This window comes from Myotis yumanensis, unplaced genomic scaffold (genome assembly GCF_028538775.1).
Source record: "Myotis yumanensis isolate MYYU_CA2020_CCGP unplaced genomic scaffold, mMyoYum1.0.hap1 SCAF_20, whole genome shotgun sequence".
In the NCBI taxonomy this organism is placed as follows: Eukaryota; Metazoa; Chordata; class Mammalia; order Chiroptera; family Vespertilionidae; genus Myotis; species Myotis yumanensis.
The window spans coordinates 2109924-2128706 of NW_027223771.1; the positions used below are offsets into that span (position 1 = coordinate 2109924).

Below are 18783 nucleotides of genomic sequence, written 5' to 3' on the forward strand. Positions count from 1 at the left end.
TCTTTTTGCGTGGATGCAAAGCTCCCACCCCCTCCTCCAGGGAGCATAGGACAGGTGGGAGGGTTTCTTGCCATCTTCAGCCGCCAGAGCACCTGGCCCCCAGCACCTCCTTCCTGTTCAGACGGGTCAGCCTGGAGCCGGGAGGCAGGCGCTTCCAATGGGAAAGTGGCAGGAAACGGAGTCTGTCCATCTTTTCTTGGAAGCTGGTGGGGGCTGGGAAAAACCAAAGGACCTTTAGAAAATAAAGACATCTCCATCTGTGAGTACTGACTCATCGGGGCCTTTACACATTTTATACCCAAATAACCGTTTTTGCAGAAGCCTAAACTGAGGGTCAACCCTCCAGCGCGGGCAGGATTTTATCAGCTCCGTCCATTCTGGGGACTTCGGGGACGCCGGGTCTAAGGGGCCATTTCCCATGTCCCGAGCCCTTTATTCCCCTGGTGCTGGAGCCTCCTGGCCTGGACGCTGGGATTTTCCCATCTTCCTTCGCTCCCATGTGGTTTAGGAACATCAAATAACTGAGCCAATCCTGAGTTTATGGAACCTTGACCTCCCAGAGGCAGCGGGCCCATCCGACTGCATTCACGTCACCTGACCACCTGACCTAGAACCAGGCCAGGCTGCCACACCCCTGTCTATGTTGGCTGGATTCAGATTAGGGAAGGGATGTGTGGGGAGGGGAGGGCTTGAGGCCAGGAGCCTGGCTTGGACCAGGGGGGTCTGGTGAGGAGCCAGTCCTGGCAAGTGAGGTGGGCAGGGGGACAGATCCCTGTCCAAGGGTCCCTCAGCCTCTGTGGGTACCTGCTTCTCCCCTGCACCCCCTCAACCTTCTTTGAAACACAGGACTTGGTATTTGCTTTAGTGAGATGTAATTTGCATACCATAAAAAGTTCACCCCTTTAAAGTATATTTGAATGATTTTCATATATTCAGGGAGTTATGCAGCCGTCACCACTAATTTTTTTCAATATATATTTTTATTGATTTCAGAGAGGAAGGGAGAGAAAGAGAAAGAAACATCAATGATAAGAGAGAATCAGTGATCAGCTGCCTCCTGCCCTCCCCCAGTGGGGATCGAGCCCGCAACCCAGGCATGCTCCCTTGACCGGAATCGAACCCGCGACCCTTCACTCCACAGGCCAATGCTCTGTCCACTGAGCCAAACCAGCTAGGCCATCATCACTAATTTTAGAACATTTCATCACCCCCTAGAAGGAAACTCGGAAACCTGTATAATTTTATTAGCCAATGCCACCCTAATACATTCAATCAAAACAAAATCTTGTTTCCATTAGCAGTCACTCCCCACTATTCTGCTGTGCCCCAGCCCCAGCCCACTGCTCTACTTTGTATAGAGTTGCCTTTTCTGAACATTTCATATGAATGGGCCGTAGGATATGTGACCTTTTATGTCTGGCTTTTTTCACTTAGCGTGCGGTTTTAGGTTTCTTTTCTTTGCCCGGGGAGTATTCCATTGTATTTATAGACCACAGTTTATTTACCTGTTGAAGTCCATGGGTTTGTCTTGCTCCTGCTCAGGCTAGGAGTGGAAGTAATTCACGTTGGGGCGGGGGTGGGGGGGGTGTCACTGTCCTGCATTTCAGGGGCACCCTGCCATGTTTGTCTTCAGAGAGTGGGATCCCAAAGCACAGGCCCTGCAGTGGGGGTGAGGCCCACTTTCCCCGCACTTCCACCCCCATGTCACTCTCCCCTCCCAGGACCCTAAGCTGGGGGGACGGGGCATCATTTTCTCCAGGATCCTACCCGGTTTAGAAAGTCTATTTGCATGGCAAAGGCCCCGCAGGGTGGGAGGGGGAATTAAAGTTATTAGCAAGTCTTTTCACAGATAAGTGGGGCTTGTTGGCCGGCCCCTCCCCCGCGGAGGGCCTCTGCTGCCTCTCAGAGCTGGGGGCCTCCCGCCGTTTATTAGCGCCTGAGTGTGGTTCTCATTAACAGGGCTCTGCTAATTAGACGGAGGGCAGGAGATGAGACGGGATCACCTCCCACCGCTTGTCGTCCCCACCCCTTCCTGGGCCAGCCGCACCGAACCGGAGGAAGCCCTGGTGCCTGTTCACAAAGACAAGACAGTTGCCAGCACCCAGGTAGGTGAGCCGTGCCCACCCAGAGGGACAGGACGGTCACCAGCACCCAGGTAGGTGAGCCGTTGTCGCATGCTCTCATTTCTCAGCTAATCTGTGAGGTGAGCCCTAGCTAAAGGGTGGCAAAGTGCAGTAAGGAAGCCCTGGCCAGTTTGGCTCAGTGGATAGAGCATTGGCCTGCAGACTGAAGGGTCCCAGGTTCGATTCCAGTCAAGGGCACATGCCCAGGTTGCAGGCTCGATCCCCAGTAGGGAGTGGTCAGGAAGCAGCCAATCAGTGATTCCCTCTCATCGATGTTTCTATCTCTCCCTTCCTCTTGGAAATCAATAAAAATATGTATTTTTAAAAAGTGCTGTAAAGAAGAGGCTGATACCGTGTTCATACAGATGTTCAGTGGTGGCCCTGGGATTGGGCCCCAGATGTGACTCCAGAGCCTGTGGTTACTCACAGGTGCCCTGCCTCTGTGACAGCTGAGAGCTGGCTGGCAGCTCACCCCACCCGGGGCCCTGGCAGGGTGCCCTGGTCTGGATGGTGGGAGAGAGAGCGACAGCATCAGCACGGGGCGCCGCCAGGCCGGGCTGACCCTGGTCACCTCGTCACAGCACTTGCACAGCCTGACAGGTTCGAACTCACGTGATGGAGAAGCGAATGTTGGTAGGGCAGTGACTATGGGCCAGGCGCTGAGCATCGGACATGAAATCCACCATCTGATTTCAAGTCATTTGAGCCTCAGAGCCGGGGGAGGCAGGTGGTGTGTGCTATCTCACAGATCGGGATGAGGAAGGTTAAGGAATTTTTCACGAAACCAGTATGTGGCGTTTGGGGTGGGGAGGAGGATGGGTGGTAGGTGACCAATCCGGTCTTTGGCACAGCCCTGGCAGGCAAGTGCGCGTGCGTGTGTGTGTGTGTGTGTGTGTGTGTGCGCGTGCGCGCGCGTGCATGCATGTGTCTCGGGTGTAAAATAAAGCTCCTCGTGCACACGTTCCTGCTGGAACAGCTGTGCCGTGTAGATGCTGGTGCTGGATGGGCCAGTGTTGCTGTTTTTTAAAAATATGTTTTGATTGATTTCAGGGAGGAAGGGAGAGGGAGAGAGAGATAGAAACATCAGTGATGAGAGCGAATCATTGATCGGTTCCCACATTGGGGTCTGAGCCCGCAATCCGGGCATGTGCCCTTGACCGAGTGACCTCCTGGTTCAGAGGTCGACGCTCCACCACTGCGCCACGCTGGCCGGGTGGGCCAGTGTCTTAAGGAGGGGCAGCTAAGCCGATCCTACTCAAGGACATACCAGGGTCACACCATGAACCTGGTTGGGGTGCAGAGGAAGGGGAGCATCAGTTAGTCAGTACCAGCATCGTGGGGAGGTGTCCGCCACCAGGGAGCAAGTGTGACCCAGGGGAGGAGGGAGGTGGGGATACATAAGAAGTTGCCGTCACGCTTTGGCCAGTGTGGTACATTGGGTTGAGGGTCATCCCATGTGCTGAAAGGTCGCCGGTTCAATTCCTCGTCAGAGCACAAGTTTCAGACTCGATCCCTGGTCAGGGTGCATGCAGGAGGCAACTGATGGATGTTTCTCTCTCATAATGATGTTTCTCCCTCTCCCTTTCTTTCTCAAAATCAATAAGTGTGTGTGTGTGTGTGTGTGTGTGTATATATATATATATATATATATATATATATATATATATTTAAAATCCTGCTTGCTATAGCCTGTTTTGCTCAGTGGATAGAGTGTCAGCCTGTGGACTGACGGATCCAAGGTTCGATTCTGGTCAAGGAAACATGCCCAGGTTGTGGGCTCAATCCCAGTGTGGGGCGTGTAGGAGGCAGCCGATCGGTGATTCTCTCTCATCGTTGAAGTTTCTCTCTCTCTCTCTCCCTCTACCTTCCTCTCTGACATCAATGAGAATATATTTAAAAAACAATAAAAACCTGCTTGCCGTCTGTGGGCGGATTATCATGGAGACGGGACTCCTGAACCCCTGCAGTTCTCAAAGGCACCACACGGTGTCCTCAGAGAGGCGCGTGTGGCCTTGAGCTGCGGGCACCCTCCATCCAGTTTTCCTTTCTCATCATTGAGAAAGGCGGTTTCTTAGAGAAGAGAAAGGTGCCCCTCTGCCCCTCTCCTGTGCCCCCCGAGTTCCTGGGCCAGCAGGCGAGGGGCAGCATGGCCCGGTCCCTGCCTGCCACCTCGCCTGGCTCCTCTGCCTCTCCCGTCTGTGTGAGCTCAGGCAGCCACTCCCCCCTCTGAGCCCCAGCCTCTCCAGCGCGGTTCCATGCCATTATGAGGCAGCACCGAGTGGGACAAGAAGCGGTTGGAGAAGAGGGGGGCCACACCGCAGCGGGGTCGGGAGTGGCTGTCCGTCGGGCAGGGGACCTCACAGGCCTGGGCCCCGCTTGGTCGGGCCTGGTGGGGAGCAGAGGGCTACACCCCACACCACCCTGGAAGCTGGAAACAATATCGCCGTTTATTTGGGTGACACAGCTGCCTGCCTGCCCGAGGGCTCTGACAGTCGGCATCGTGACTGAAACCCCCCAAAATAGTCCCTCTCCCCCTGCTGGCTCTGCGGGGGTCCCAGGCCGCAAGTCCAGGCCCCTGGGCCCTTTGTCTCTTCACCTCGGGGCCTCCGGGCTGCCTGCTGCCGACACCTCCCCGGGAGCCTGGCCGTGGCCGGTCACTTCCTGATGCTCTCTCTCTGCAGAAACAGCGAGTACCTCCGCAGCCGGGTCCAGTGCTCCTTCTCCTTCACCTTGTTCTCCAGCTTCTGAAACCTGGGGGTGGAGATGAGAAGGGCGTGCTTTGTGCCGCGCCCCCAGCCGGCCCGGGTCCCCAGGGCGGGCCTGACCACCCTGTGCCAGCGTCAGGAACGCTCCGAAGGCACACGGCTGCCTCGTCTCTGTGCCCTCGGGACTCGGCCTGGTGCACAGCGGGCACCCGAAACTCCTTTTAAAAATATATATATTTTTGCCGAAACCGGTTTGGCTCAGTGGATAGAGTGTCGGCTTGCGGACTGAAGGGTCCCAGGTTCGATTCCGGTCAAGGGCATGTACCTGGGTTGCGGGCACATCCCCAGTAGGAGATGTGCAGGAGGCGGCTGATCGATGTTCCTCTCTCATCGATGTTTCTAACTCTCTATCTCTCTCCCTTCCTCTCTGTAGAAAATCAATAAAATATATTAACAACAAAAAAAAAGATTCATAACAGTAGCAACATTACAGTTATGAAGTAGCAACAAAAATAATTAAAAAAAAATTTATATTTTTGATTTCAGAGAGGAAGGGAGGAGAGAGGTAGGAACATCAATGATGAGAAAGAAGCATTGATCAGTTGCCTCCTGCATGCCCCACACTGGAGATCGAGCCTGCAACCTGGGCATGTCCCCTTGTCCAGGAATCAAACTGTGACCTCCTGGGTCATAGGTCGATGTTCAACCACTGAGCCATACCGGCTGGGCAAACCGGACACACCTTTGGGGGAATGAGGGTGACATGGCAGAGCGTGAGGTGGACAGCGACCGGCGGCACAGCGCACTCAGGAACTGAGGTCTGTGAGCCCGGACCCGCGTTGCACACACCGGGATGCCAGCGCGCCGTTTCATAAGCGTTTCTTGAGCATCTGCCAGTGGCAGGCACTGGTGCAAGTGTCGGGCAGGCCAGAGTGACCACACAGCACGCCCCTGTCCCCAGGGAGTGGGGGCGGCAGAGTGAGAGAGCACTGTGACAGGAGGCATCTGAGCGCCACAAAGGTCACGCACGCGCAGAGAGGAGGAGGGACCACCGCCTGGGTGCTCCCAGGAGATGACGGGTTTGAGTAGGGGTTTTCAAAAAGTAAGGGTGGGTTGGTTTTGGATTTTTTTTTCACATTTTTAAAATATATTTTTATTGATTTCAGAAAGGAAGGGAGAGAGAGAGAGAAAGACATCAATGATGAGAGAGAATCATGGATCGGCTGCCTCCTGCACACCCCCTACTGGGGATCGAGCCCGCAACCTGGGCATGTGCCCTGACCAGGAATTGAACGTGGGACCCTTCCATCCTCAGGCCGAGGCTCTATCCACTGAGCCACACCGACTAGGGCTTTAGTGTTTTGTTTTAATAACAAACGAGTGCATGTTCACGTTCATTCCAAGTGCACGGGACGCCTGCAGTCCCTTGCAAAGCCTTTGACTTCCAGGGGCCTCCCTGACTGCACGTTGGGAGCTGTGTGTCTATAGGGGATTTTCCAGGGAGTCGTCCCTTTGTTTCTCAAGGAAGGAAAGGAAAGGTAGGCTGGGCGCACCCTTTCCTCCCCAAGGATAGTAACAGAGGCGGTCGGCACACCATCCCTTCCCCTCCTCCTCCAGCCTTGAGGGAAATGTCACCCAATGTCCACGCAGGGCCTGCCCAGCCCCTGGCCAGGGGAGCCCTGTGCCCTGTGGGCCCCGGGTCTGTGGGGTCACCCAGAAGCCCACTGATGGCAGGAAGATGGGTGGGCGGAACCTGGCCCGGGCTTGGCCTGTATTCTGTAACCCACGGGGATTAAAGGGAGAGGGACAGACTGTTTCTGTCTGCTTCCTGGTGTCCAGAAATTTCTGTGGTCAAATGTTTGGCCCAGTCAGAGATGGCAGACACTAGAACAGACGGGGAGGGGAACCAGATGGAAATGGTGCCCCCGAGGCCCCGGCTGGATGGGGCAGAGGCCAGGCCGGGGCGCAGCGGGAGGGGGTGGGCACCCTTGGCAGCACTGGCCCCCTTTCTGGGCCCTGAGGGCGGGCTTCGGTTCACCCTGCTGCTTGCGACAGCCCCAGGGCGGATTTTGTAAAAGCAATTTGGACAGACCATGACAGGCCTGAAACTTTGACTCTATTGCCTCACCAACCCATTGCCTTCAAGTTTCACCTAGATTTAGGGCCAATGGAAACTTCCAGACACCAGCTATAAATAGGAAAAAAAATAAGATGGGATTAAAGCCTTTAGATGTACATGGATGTGTGTGGTAAACGGCGAGAGTAACATGTTAACGACAGACCTAGGCTGTGAGGGTGCGGGTGTTCGCGGAAGTTTTTTTTCAAAGCTGCTGTGTGTTTGAAAGTTTTCGTGATAAAATGGGGTGGGGAAGCCCCCGATATCTAACTCCGAGCAAACAGAACAGGAAAGCCTTCTTTAAATCATGGTGTTACCCAGTGGATCGCTGGGACCCAGATCACAACATGGGTGTGACTGGAGCCCCGTGATTAGGTCCAAGGAAAGGTTCCTTCAAGCGGGGCTGCCACAGCCACACAGTGCACCCCCTCCCAGCTCCTGCCGGGTCCCTGGACCCGGGAGCACTCCCCTAAGTTCTCACTGCGTGGCTAGCCCCAAGCCCTGCCCCTGGCCCCCAGGGCCCTGCTGCCCCGGCCCTTTTCCCTGCAGAATGTTCTGGGAGGCCGTGTCCTCCACCCACTCAGCACTGTGGGGCATTCCCGGGGAGGAGGGGGTGTCCGACCTCCATGTGAGGGGCAGACAAGCACTCTGGGTAAATCTTTAATCAGGGGAAACGTCGCTGTCCCTCTCTTCACTGTCCTCCTTGCCCAAGAGCTTTGGCCATGTTCCTCTCCTGATGAGCCCCATGCTTCCCTCCAGCAGATACTGAAAGCCACCTAAGCCGCCACCACAGCCCAGGGAGGCGCGGCGGTCAGGGAGGAGGCGCTGCGGCGCCCCCTGGTGGTGATGTGTAGAATTTCCCTGGCGTGAACTTAGATTAATGCAGAGAACCATAATCATCAATGGCTTGTATCTACCGTTTATTGAGCGACCACCGTGTGCCTAGCGCTCTGCATGTATTTTTTTTTTTTTAAATATATTTTATTGATTTTTTACAGAGAGAAAGGGAGAGGGATAGAGAGCCAGAAACATCGACGAGAGAGAAACATCGACCAGCTGCCTCCTGCACACTCCCCACTGGGGATGTGCCCGCAACCAAGGAACACGCCCCTGACCGGAATCGAACCCGGGACCCCCCAATCCGCAGGCCGACGCTCTATCCACTGAGCCAAACCGGTTTCGGCTGCATGTATTTTTAAAAATAAATTTTTATTGACTTCAGAGAGCAAGGGAGAGGGAGAGATAGAAACATCAATGATGAGAGAGAATCACTGATTGGATGTCTCCTGCACACCCCCTACTGGGGATCAAGCCTGCAACCCAGGCATGTGCCCTTGACCAGAATCAAACCAGGGACCCTTCAGTCCGCAGGCTGATGCTCTATCCACTGAGCCAAACAGGCCAGGGCGCCCTCTGCGTGTATAAAGGCTGAAGCTCAGGCATCATCAAAACGTCCAGAACACAGCCTAGCACAGTGGTTGGCAAACTGCAGCTCGCGAGCCACATGCGGCTCTTTGGCCCCTTGAGTGTGGCTCTTCCACAAAATTCCACGTGTGGGCGCGCACATACAGTGCGATTGAAACTTCGTGGCCCACGCGCAGAAGTCGGTATTTTGTGGAAGAGCCACACTCAAGGGGCCAAAGAGCTGCATGTGGCTCTCGAGCCGCAGTTTGCCGACCACTGGCCTAGCACATGGTTGGTGCTCAGTAACCATTTTTTTTTTTTAAATATATTTTATTGATTTTTTACAGAGAGGAAGGGAGAGAGATAGTTAGAAACATCGATCAGCTGCCTCCTGCACATCTCCCACCGGGGATGTGCCCGCAACCCAGGTACATGCCCTTGACCGGAATCGAACCCGGGACCTCTCAGTCCACAGGCCGATGCTCTATCCACTGAGCCAAACCGGTTTCGGCAGTAACCATTTTTTTGAGTGAATGTGGGAACAGAGGCTCTGGTAGGTTGAGGAACGCCCCCCAGGTCTCACAGTTAGTAAGGGATGGCATCCGATTCAAACCTGAGTCTCTTAGCCAACCGACTTCACCCTCTTGAGGAGACAGTAAACAGAGAAAGGGGCCCACGGACACTGTGGGGATGGGAGGGCCACAGACTCTCCCAGCTCAGCTGGCAGGAGGACCCTGCGTACCTGGCAGGGAGGGGACCTGCCCAAGTCCCCGACGTGCCGTGGCCGGTCTGGGCCGAGAACCCAGGGCTCCAGCGATGACCCTTCCACCCAAAATGTACCGTCAGACCCTGGCAAGAAATCTCGACAAGCATGTGCAGCCCCAGAAATCGGTGTGTGTCGGGGGGAGGGGTGGTAAAAGAGAGACTTGTTTCTCCAGGTGGGCCAGGCCCTCACTGGGCTTTCACAGCGGACAGGAACCCAGGGGGGACTGGGGGGCGGGCAGGGGTGGGCGGAGTCAGAAGGCCTGACACCCGTGCATCCAGAGGGTGGGTGAAGGAAAGGGGTCTCGGGCCGCGGGCTCTGTGGGTCCTGCAGGCTCTGGTGGGACGGTCCTGTCTACTGCTGAGCGTGACCATGTCCCCGGGAAGCTCCCTTCACCCAGGCGGCCGTGGGCTGGATTTGGTCCACAGGCCCTCGTTTGCCAGCCCCGATGGTGTCTAATAACCCAAATATGCCTTCAAAAGTTGAGGAAGCTGCCGGGACCGGTTTGGCTCAGTGGATAGAGCGTCGGCCTGCGGACTGAAAGGTCCCGGGTTCGATTCCGGTCAAGGGCATGTACCTGGGTTGCGGGCACATCCCCAGTGGGAGATGTGCAGGAGGCAGCTGATCGATGTTTCTCTCTCATTGATGTTTCTAGCTCTCTGTCTCTCTCCCTTCCTCTCTGTGGAAAATCAATAAAATTTATTTTTAAAAAAAAAGTTGAGGAAGCAGAAGGAGCCCAGCCAGTGTGGCTCAGTGGTTGAGCATTGACTTATGAACCAGGAGGTCACAGATCGATTCCCGGTCAGGGCACATGCCCGGTTGCAGGCTCTATCCCCAGTGTGGGGCGTGCAGGAGGCAGCCGATCCATGATTCTCTCTCATCACTGATGTTTCTATTTCTCTCTCCCTCTCCTTTCCTCTCTGAAATCAATAAAAATATACTTGAGAGAGAGAGACAGAGAGAGAGACAGAGAGAGAGAGAGAGAAAAGAAAGCCTATCTTAACAGGAAGAACGCACCAACTGGAGGCCCTCCTTCCTCATCAGCCTCAGCTCATTCCTCCTCTTCTACCAATCGGAGCGGGAATCGGAGTGCGAGGGGAGGATTCAAATGCCGGAAGGGTCTTACCCTCAAACCAACTCCACTGTTCCCACCCAGGCCAGGCCTGGGGCAGGGGTGGGGAGAGCTGGGACAGGGGTGGGGAGAGCCGGGGCAGGGGTGGGGAGAGCTGGGAGCTACCTCTTCTGGAAGAAGCCCTCGCATCTCCTCTCCAGGGACAACTCCTGCGGGAAGCCCGCGGCGTCCAAGTCCGCTTGGGGAATGAAGCAGCTGTTGGAGGCGTCCTCCAGGAGTGAGCAGGAGTTGAAATTGAAGTAGAAGACAGAACTCGGGGTGTCACTGTCCCCGTCCGGATGGTCTCCTGAGATGAGATGAGAGTGCGCTTTTGTGTCAGCATCACCTTCTCTGTGTCTCTGTGGCCCAGGTGAGGCCGGGTCATCGGGGCTGAGCCGGGAGGGCCCACTTGGTCTGGAGGAGCAGGGGTCCAGAGAGAAGGCCTGCTTGGCGTCGCTCCTGAGTGTCTGGTGAGGACTCTGGGGCTGTGGTGGGGGAGGGGGGGGACAAAGAGTGGGGAGCAGCCCAGCTGGCGTGGCTCAGGGGTTGAGCATCGACCTATGAACTAGGAGGTCACGGTTCAATTCCCGGTCAGGGCACATGCCCGGGTTGCAGGCTCGATCCCCAGTAGGGGGCGTGCAGGAGGCAGCTAATGGATGATTTTCTCTCATCATTGATGTTTCTCTCTCTCCCTCTCCCTTCCTCTCTGAAAGCAATAAAATTATATATTAAAAAAACAAAAAGAGTGGGGGAGCAGATTGGATGGGGTCGCCCTAGGACTTCGGGAGGGGCCACTGAGGAAGTCAGGGAAGTGGTCAGCAGGCCCCAGGTCTGGGCAGCGCGCCCTCATGGTCCCCCTTCCCTACCTCGGAGCAGGAAGAACGGGTGTTGCGAAGACACGGCAAACACTGGCTTCCAGGGCACCGCCAGGTGGTAAGGCCCGGGGAGCGCGAAGGCACAGACGACGTGAGGCCGGGCCACGTCCAGCAGGAGCACGGAGCCGTTCCTGCAGAAGGTCAGCACCTGGGGGCAGCGGGATGGGCACGGGGTTCTCTACGGGGCCCTCGCCCCAGCGTGGGACAGGAGACGCCGGGCAGGAAGCGGGAAAACAGAGAACCGACGTGCTCCGGGGCACGCGGCCTCGGACCCAGCTCAGGGCAGCGGCCTGGGGACTCGTCTGCCGTCCCCACTGAGCTGTGAGCTCCGGCACGTGATGGCCTCCAGCAGAGAGGAGGCGGCGTGAGCCGTCGCTGCAGAGGAGTGAGAGGCACGAGGAACCTACCATGCCAGGCAAGGTCGGGACGGGGGCCACGGCACAGAGAGCCTCCTCCGGGTGCTTGACAGGCCTGTGGGCACCGGACGGACAAACACTCACCCTCTCCTCTCCCAGGTGTGCATCCTGAATAAACGCTTGCAGATAAGCAGCGAGAGATGTGTGGGGGACTCCCCATAGCGGCAGAAACTGGGAGCAACGCAAGTCTCCACTAGTGGGAGAACGCGTCAGTAACTGGTGTGTGCACCGCAGAACACAGCGCAGCGGTGGGAATGAGGCCCGCAGCCGAGGGCGGCCTCCCGGGCACCCTCACGAACATGCCGAGCAACTTACAGAATAAATAGCACTGAGGTATAAGTGGGAGGATGCTTAGACCGTGGCACCATTTACACGCTCCCTCCATATGCCCAGCTACAGGTGCTGCGTGGGGACACACGCCCACGGGTGTGGGTAATTCTTAAAGGAAAGCAACGGAATGAATTTAGGAAAACGCTGTGGTGGATTGAAAAAAAAAACACATCGGCCGTGATGTTTGACGCCAACTCCCATCAAAAGGTGACTCTCTCGCCCGCCCAGCCGGCGTGGCTCAGTGATTGAGCATCGACCTATGAACCAGGAGGTCACGGTTCGATTCTAGGCCAGGGCACGTGCCCTAGTGGTGGGCTCGATCCCCAGTAGGGGGCGTGCAGGAGGCAGCCAGTGGGTGATTCTCTCTCATCATGGATGCTTCTATCCCTCCCTCTCCCTTCCTCTCTGAAATCAATAAAAAATATATTTAAAAAATAATAGTAAAGACGAGAGAGGGACCGTGGGGAAACTGAGAAAAGGCTATTTTGGTGGAAGTGACCCTCTTCTTGGCCGTGTGGGCTGTGAACGGGGTTGTCTGCCATCATACCATTCTGTTGGGACCCTGCTGCATACAGACACCCGCATACGGGAGACGTGAGGTTGAGCAGCTCATCGGGAGAGGCGGGTGGCTGTGGGGCAAGGGGGCTCCGGCCTGGGAGGTGGTTGCTGCTTCGCTACCAGCACTGGCGGATCCTTTCCCCCGCCCTCCCCTCAGAGCCACCGACCTCTCCACCAGCACGCTGACGGTGGTGCCTCGGGCCCCCGAGGCGGTCACCAGGTGGAGGGACGAGTCCGAGCACAGCACCACACAGGTCGTTTGGGACTTCGCCGGACCCTCTGGGTACACGTTCCGCCCTTCGTGGACCAAGAAGTGTTTCAGGAAGTGAATGCTTTGGCAGGAACACACCTCAGGAAGAGCGATGACCCCAAGAGGCAGTCCTGGGGAGAGAGAGGCACCCGTGCAGGTCGGAAAGGGGACAAAGGGCCCAGCCGGCGTGGTTCAGTGGTTAGCATCGACCTAGGAACCAGGAGGTCACGGTTCGATTCCCAGTGTGGGGCCTGCAGGAGGCAGCCGATCAGTGATTCCTTCTCATCATTGATGTTTCTCTCTCTCTCTCCCTCTCCCTTCCCCTCTGAAATCAATAAAAATATTTTTTTAAAAAGGGGGGACAAAGGGATGCAGCCCTGGTGGGGGATTGCAGCCAGCAAGGGCCTGAGGGACGTGAGGACAAAAATCAAGCAGTGAGCGCCCCCTTCAGGGGACCCCTTCTAAGTACCCCTTAGAACAGCGGTTCTCAACCTGTGGGTCGCGACCCCTTTGGCGGTCGAACGACCCTTTCACAGGGGTCGCCTAAGACCATCCTGCATATCAGATATTGACATGACGATTCATCACAGTAGCAACATTACCGTTATGAAGTAGCCACGAAAATAATTTTATGGTTGGGTCACAACAGGAGGAACTGTATTTAAAGGGCCAGAAGGTTGAGAACCACTGCCTTGGAAGCATTTATCAATATCCAGGAAGATGAAAACAAGCTATTGGAAGGGATTGTGAAGTTGTGATTGTTCTGCCCACCCACAGTAGCTGCTAGTCTCGAACTGATCGCTGGCCAGGTCTCTCAGCTTCAACAGCAAGGAGGTTCCTGCTGTCAGCAGGGGCTGGGGGAGCAGGAAGGAAGACTTGCTTGTTCTGAGAGCTTGGGGCGGGGTGGAGGGCTAGGGCGTGTGGCGCTGGGAGGTGATGTCTGTTGAATGAATTAGTGAATGAGGGGAAAGCAGGACCAGCCCTCTGAGTGGCCTTTAAGAACAGCAGGAATTCAGAGCTCCTGGAGTCTCGGTCTCTGGAGATATATCCAGGTGCCGGGCAGAGGTGGGGCTCACCTTCGGCCAGGTCCCACAGCGTGAGCACCCCGTCCTCGCAGGCCAGCACCAGGTAGGAGCCGCAGTCGCTGAGCTGAGACAAGGCAATGGGCGCAGCACAAGGCCACACACCCTCGGGGTCTGGTGGGAAGGACACATTCACCGGGCTGCCCCCTCCCCCCCCACTCCGCCCCACACCCGCCGTCCCCTCCACTGGCACCACCTGAGACCAGACTAGCCTGCCTGTCGGGGACGAGGGCAGGAGCACCTGTGTGGACTCCCATCTCGCCCCCGTCCCTGCAGCGCTAGCTCCATGCTCGGGATGATAGAGCACGTCACACGCCTGTTAGACTGCAGCTCATGATCAGTGAGCACAGGCGCCGTGGGAAGCGCTTTCACGCCTCGCTCCATTGGATTCCCACAGGGTCCTATGAGTGGGTCCTGCTAGCTCCCACTTTACAGATGAGGAGACTGAGGCACGGAAGTGGCTGATATTCCCAAGGTCACCTAGGCAGTCAGCACCGAAGCCCAGGTTAGAGGCCAGGCTGCCTTTGTGGAGGCCGAAAGGTACTTGGGAAGCATAACTCTAATATACAGCGTAAGTGTTCTGCTCAAGGGAATACCACAGAGTGAACTGACTCGTGTAACCGGTCCCCATAAATATGTAAAAACCAACAAATGTCTTTCCTAAGGGCCTGTGAATGCCAAAGAGCTTTCACATACAGAACTCTGCGTTTTGCTGCTCACAGCCAATGTGAGCAGGAGGCAGGATGGTCATTAACCAGCTCTGTGTTTCGGAGGAGAAGTCGGGGGATTGGGGTGTCAGGTGACAGGCCTGAGACTGCACAGTTCGCAGGCACTTGGGCCGGGCCGGGCTCTGGCCCTAAAAAAATTTTTTTTTTAAAAAGCAGGACAGTTCTGAGACAGAGCCTCAGGCCACACCACCGTCACCACGTACCCCCCATCCCCCACGTCTGCCCGCACAGCTCTGGTCCCTGAAGCCACACTATGTGCCAGCCACGTGCTCTCGGCTAAGCTGGAGCAGGACCTGATCCCAGGGTCCCGAGCTCAGGCAGCCGAGTACCAACTCTGTCCTTCAGGTTGCGGTTGAGTGAATAGAGGAAGAAGTTGTGCCGGCCTGTCCAGTGCACGCCGAGGACACTGGGGACCCCTGGGGAAGGAGAGGGGGGCGTCAGTAAGGAGCCGGGGTGGCCACTGCCCAAGGGGAAGTCAGTTTGAAATAAAAAATGGTTTGTTCCGCCGGGCTGGTGTGGCTTTGTGTTTGAGCGTCGACCTATGAACCAGGAGGTCACAGTTCGATTCCCGGTCAGGGCACATGCCCGGGTTGCAGGCTCCATCCCCAGTGTGGGGTGTGCAGGAGGCAGCCGATCCATGATTCTCTCTCCTCATTGATGTTTCTCTCTCTCCCTCTCCTTTTCTCTCTGAAACCAATAAAAATATATTTTTTTAAAAAGTGGTTTAGCCGAAACCGGTTTGGCTCAGTGGATAGAGCATCGGCCTGCGGACTGAAGGGTCCCGGGTTCGATTCCGGTCAAGGGCATGTACCTTGGTTGCGGGCACGTCCCCGGTGGGAGATGTGCAGGAGGCAGCTGATCGATGTTTCTAACTCTGTCTCTCTCCCTTCCTCTCTGTGAAAAATCAATAAAATATTTTTTTTAAAAAAGTGGTTTGTTCCATTGGGCGGCACCCACCACAAGGGTGAGCGTCCCGGAGAGCAGGGGTGGGGCACCCCGGAGGGCTGCTCCTAGGCCAGCTCCCTTTCCTGGGAGGGACAGTGGCCACAGCTGCCCTCGGCTGCTTCCACAGCTTCTAGATCATTCGTGCCCATCTGGCTGTCAGTGTTTTACTGATATTTTTAAAAATATATTTTTATTGATTTCAGAGAGGAAGGGAGAGGGAGAGAGAGGTAGGAACATCAATGATGAGAGAATCATGGATCGGCTGCCTCCCGCACACCCCCTACTGGGGATCGAGCCCGCAACCTGGGCATGTGCCCTGCCCGGGAATGGAACCGAGACCTCCTGGCTCCTAGGTCGACGCTCAACCACTATGCCACATGGGCTGGGCTGGCTGTCAGTTTTTAAATCACATCCTGTACAAAGTGAATTCATATCCAGAACAGCCTGGCATCCTCCCCTGAGGCCGGTCACTCCCGGAAGACAGTGCCAGCCCCATTCTCAGGGCCTCTGGGCCGCAGCCCAGCCAGGAGCAGTGCGGCCACAGCCGGCACCAGCTTCCACCTGGCCCCCTCCCCCCACGCAGGGTGTGCTGCGGGGACCCCTCTGGGGTGGGGGGTTTGCTGAGGCATTGCCCAAGGTGACCGGCCACGTGCCCAGGGCAGCCACTCCTTCATGGTCACTTACCTGGGGGGCTCTTGACCTCTGCTGGCATCACCGTTAGGCAGCTGTGAAAAAGGAAGTGGAACGTGGCCATACTGGAGAGAGAGAGAGAGAGAGAGAGAGAGAGAGAGACTCGTCAGAGCCACGACAGACTCTTTGGCAAGGAGCAAGGCTGGTAGTCTCGGTACCAGGACCGGAAATGCGGTCCAGAGCCCCGAGGCACATGGCATTCTGGGTGCAGGTCCTAGTGGGTGCGGGGCGGGGGCTGCGGGAGCCTCTCCCAGGCGGGACCAGCGCCCAGCCCTGGGCAGTGCCCTCCCTGACCCGGGGAGACCCCTTCAGGACCAGGCTTGGGCCATATGCCCGAATGCCCTCTTATCCTGGGGGCGGTACAGCCGTGCTGTGCTGAAAAAAATTGGCTGTTTTTCTGTTTTTTAAAGCCCCAATTCCTGATTTATAGGGCTGTGGCTTTCTGTGGTGTAAACACTCTCACGATGGACAGTAACCAGCGGTTTAACAGCTGCCTGCAGGTTCCTAAACGCCTCGCCAGGCAGCGCTCCCCTGAGCCTCGCTCATTCCAGCCCAGGGTGCAACGAGGTGCCATGGGGGCTCAGCCCTAGGGCTGTGTCCTGACGGAGCAAACTCAAGGCCCAATGAGAGCAAGATGAGAGCGTTCATGCCCAGTGGGTGAGCATCGACCTCTGAACCAGGAGGTCACGGTTCGGTTCCCAGTCAGGGCACACGCCCGGGTTGTGGGCTCCATCCCCAGTAGACACTTCCCAGGCTGGGGCTCTGCTTTTACCGTCAGGACATGGGGCGAGTGGGGCCCGCTGGAAATGGAGACAGATGTTAACGGTAGTGACTTACCGTTCTACGTCTAGGATCTTCCGTGTTGTCTAGTTAACTAGGACAAAATGCTAAGAGATGGTATCATACCTAAAGTAGTATAATAAGCTGTTTGCCATCTCCATAGCTACTATCTATTCCTTCTTGAAATCCATGTTCTCAGCCTTTGTCCTGTTTAAAAAAATCTCAAAAAGATATGACTTCTCGCCCAGCCGGCGTGGCTCAGTGGGTGAGCATCGACCTAGGAACCAGGAGGTCATGGTTTGATTCCCAGTCAGGGGACATGCCCGGGTTGCGGGTTCGATCCCCAATAGGGGGCGTGCAGGAGGCAGCCGATCAATGATTCTCTCTCATCACTGATGTTTCTATCTCTCCTGTTCCCTTTCTCTCTGAGATCAATAAAATATATATATATATATGACTTTTTATAAATAATAATATATATATATATATGACTTCTCGAACGATCTGCTGGAGTTCTGAGAGAAGCCCCAAACCAGAAGCTTTTAGACCCCGGATTGATTCAGGTCCTTGGGGAGAAGCCCTGGGGGCCGGGGCGCAGGGCGAGGGCTCACCTGAGCGGCTCCTCCTCCCACTCCCCATCCAGGTACTTCCTGTAGGTGGCGTTGAAGATGGCGGTGTGCTGCTCCCACTGACTGTCCTTGATGATGTGGTTCTGGCCCGAGCCCAGCCCGTAGCAGCCCTCCATCTTTGCAAACACTTCCAGGGGGCTCTTAAATAGGCTGCCTGCGCGGGACATAGTCCAGAGTAGGCCAGACCGTCCAGCTCCCGCTTCCTGAGGCTCCCCTCCTTCCTCCACGCTTCCCAGCTCCTGCAGAATCCCGCCTCCTCAGAAACCCAGTCTCGCCTGCAACCCTCCGTCCGGCCGTCCGGCCGTCCGGCCGTGAGCCCAGGCGCTGTCTTTCCGGGGCCTCTCTGCTACCCCCGCACTCAGGGAGCCCAGGCCACGAGCTGCTGCTCCTTCTGCTTCCGCGTTTCCCTCCCACCGCAGGTCCTCACCCCCGGTTACAGCATCTCCAGGGGATGTTCCCCACGTCACCAGAGACCTGAGGGCACGCACGGTCGCTGCCCCACCAACACAGCAGGCAGTCCTGTCCCTTCCTCTGTTTAGTTTCCTGCAACTACCTTCCTTTCCAAGGCCGCCTCCCTCTGTCAGTCACTGTCTCCATCACTCCCCTTCCCATAAGCTTTCGTTTCCTGCCTGTCATCTGTCCCTAAGCCCACAGGAAAACCGGGCGATTTCGTTTCTGGGTCCGCACCCCAACTGTCAGAACTCGCTACTCTCTGGCACGTGCCCAGGCCCCTCAAGTTGCCTGCCAGGTCCCTCAGTGGCCCGGATGCCCCTCCCCAGGGCAGCCACTGGTATCACTTTGCTGGGTAGCTCTCTACAGCAGGCTCCTCGTTGATCAACTCACGGTAGCATATTCCATCCACGGATGGTCTAACCCAGTGATGGCGAACTTATGACACGCGAACTCATTTTTTTGGTTGATTTTTCTTTGTTAAGTGGCATTTAAATATATAAAGTAAATATCAAAAATATGTCTTTGTTTTACTAGGGTTGCAAAGATCAAAAAATTTCTATATGTGACTCAGCACCAGAGTTAAGTTAGGGTTTTTCAAAATGCTGACACGCTGAGCTCAAAAGGTTCGCCGTCACTGGTCTAACCGGTTCGTTATACATCGTTTCGCTTCCACGTGTAGAACCTACTGCTGACTGTACTGATGAATGAACTAACATGGGGTGTAGCAATGAATGAACTCCAGCACTAGCCGGTTTGGCCCAGTGGATAGAGCGTCAGCCTGTGGACTGAAGGGTCCCGGGTTCAATTCCAGTGAAGAGCACATGC

General features: G+C 56.0%; 1 protein-coding gene across 1 annotated transcript in view; it reads right to left on the reverse strand.

Moving 5' to 3' along the window:
- Positions 1–4557: 4557 nt before the first annotated feature.
- WDR93 (WD repeat domain 93) overlaps positions 4558–18783 on the reverse strand; it is a 29656-nt gene continuing 15430 nt past the window's right edge. Inside the window, exons 8-16 of the mRNA XM_070400566.1 lie at positions 17488–17659; positions 16091–16161; positions 14755–14877; positions 13728–13847; positions 12569–12782; positions 11505–11568; positions 11089–11245; positions 10349–10529; positions 4558–4874 (exon numbers count right to left, since the gene is read on the reverse strand). Coding sequence (XP_070256667.1) covers positions 4778–4874; positions 10349–10529; positions 11089–11245; positions 11505–11568; positions 12569–12782; positions 13728–13847; positions 14755–14877; positions 16091–16161; positions 17488–17659 — 1199 coding nt within the window. The 3' untranslated portion in view covers positions 4558–4777. The remainder of the gene's footprint in view (positions 4875–10348; positions 10530–11088; positions 11246–11504; positions 11569–12568; positions 12783–13727; positions 13848–14754; positions 14878–16090; positions 16162–17487; positions 17660–18783) is intronic.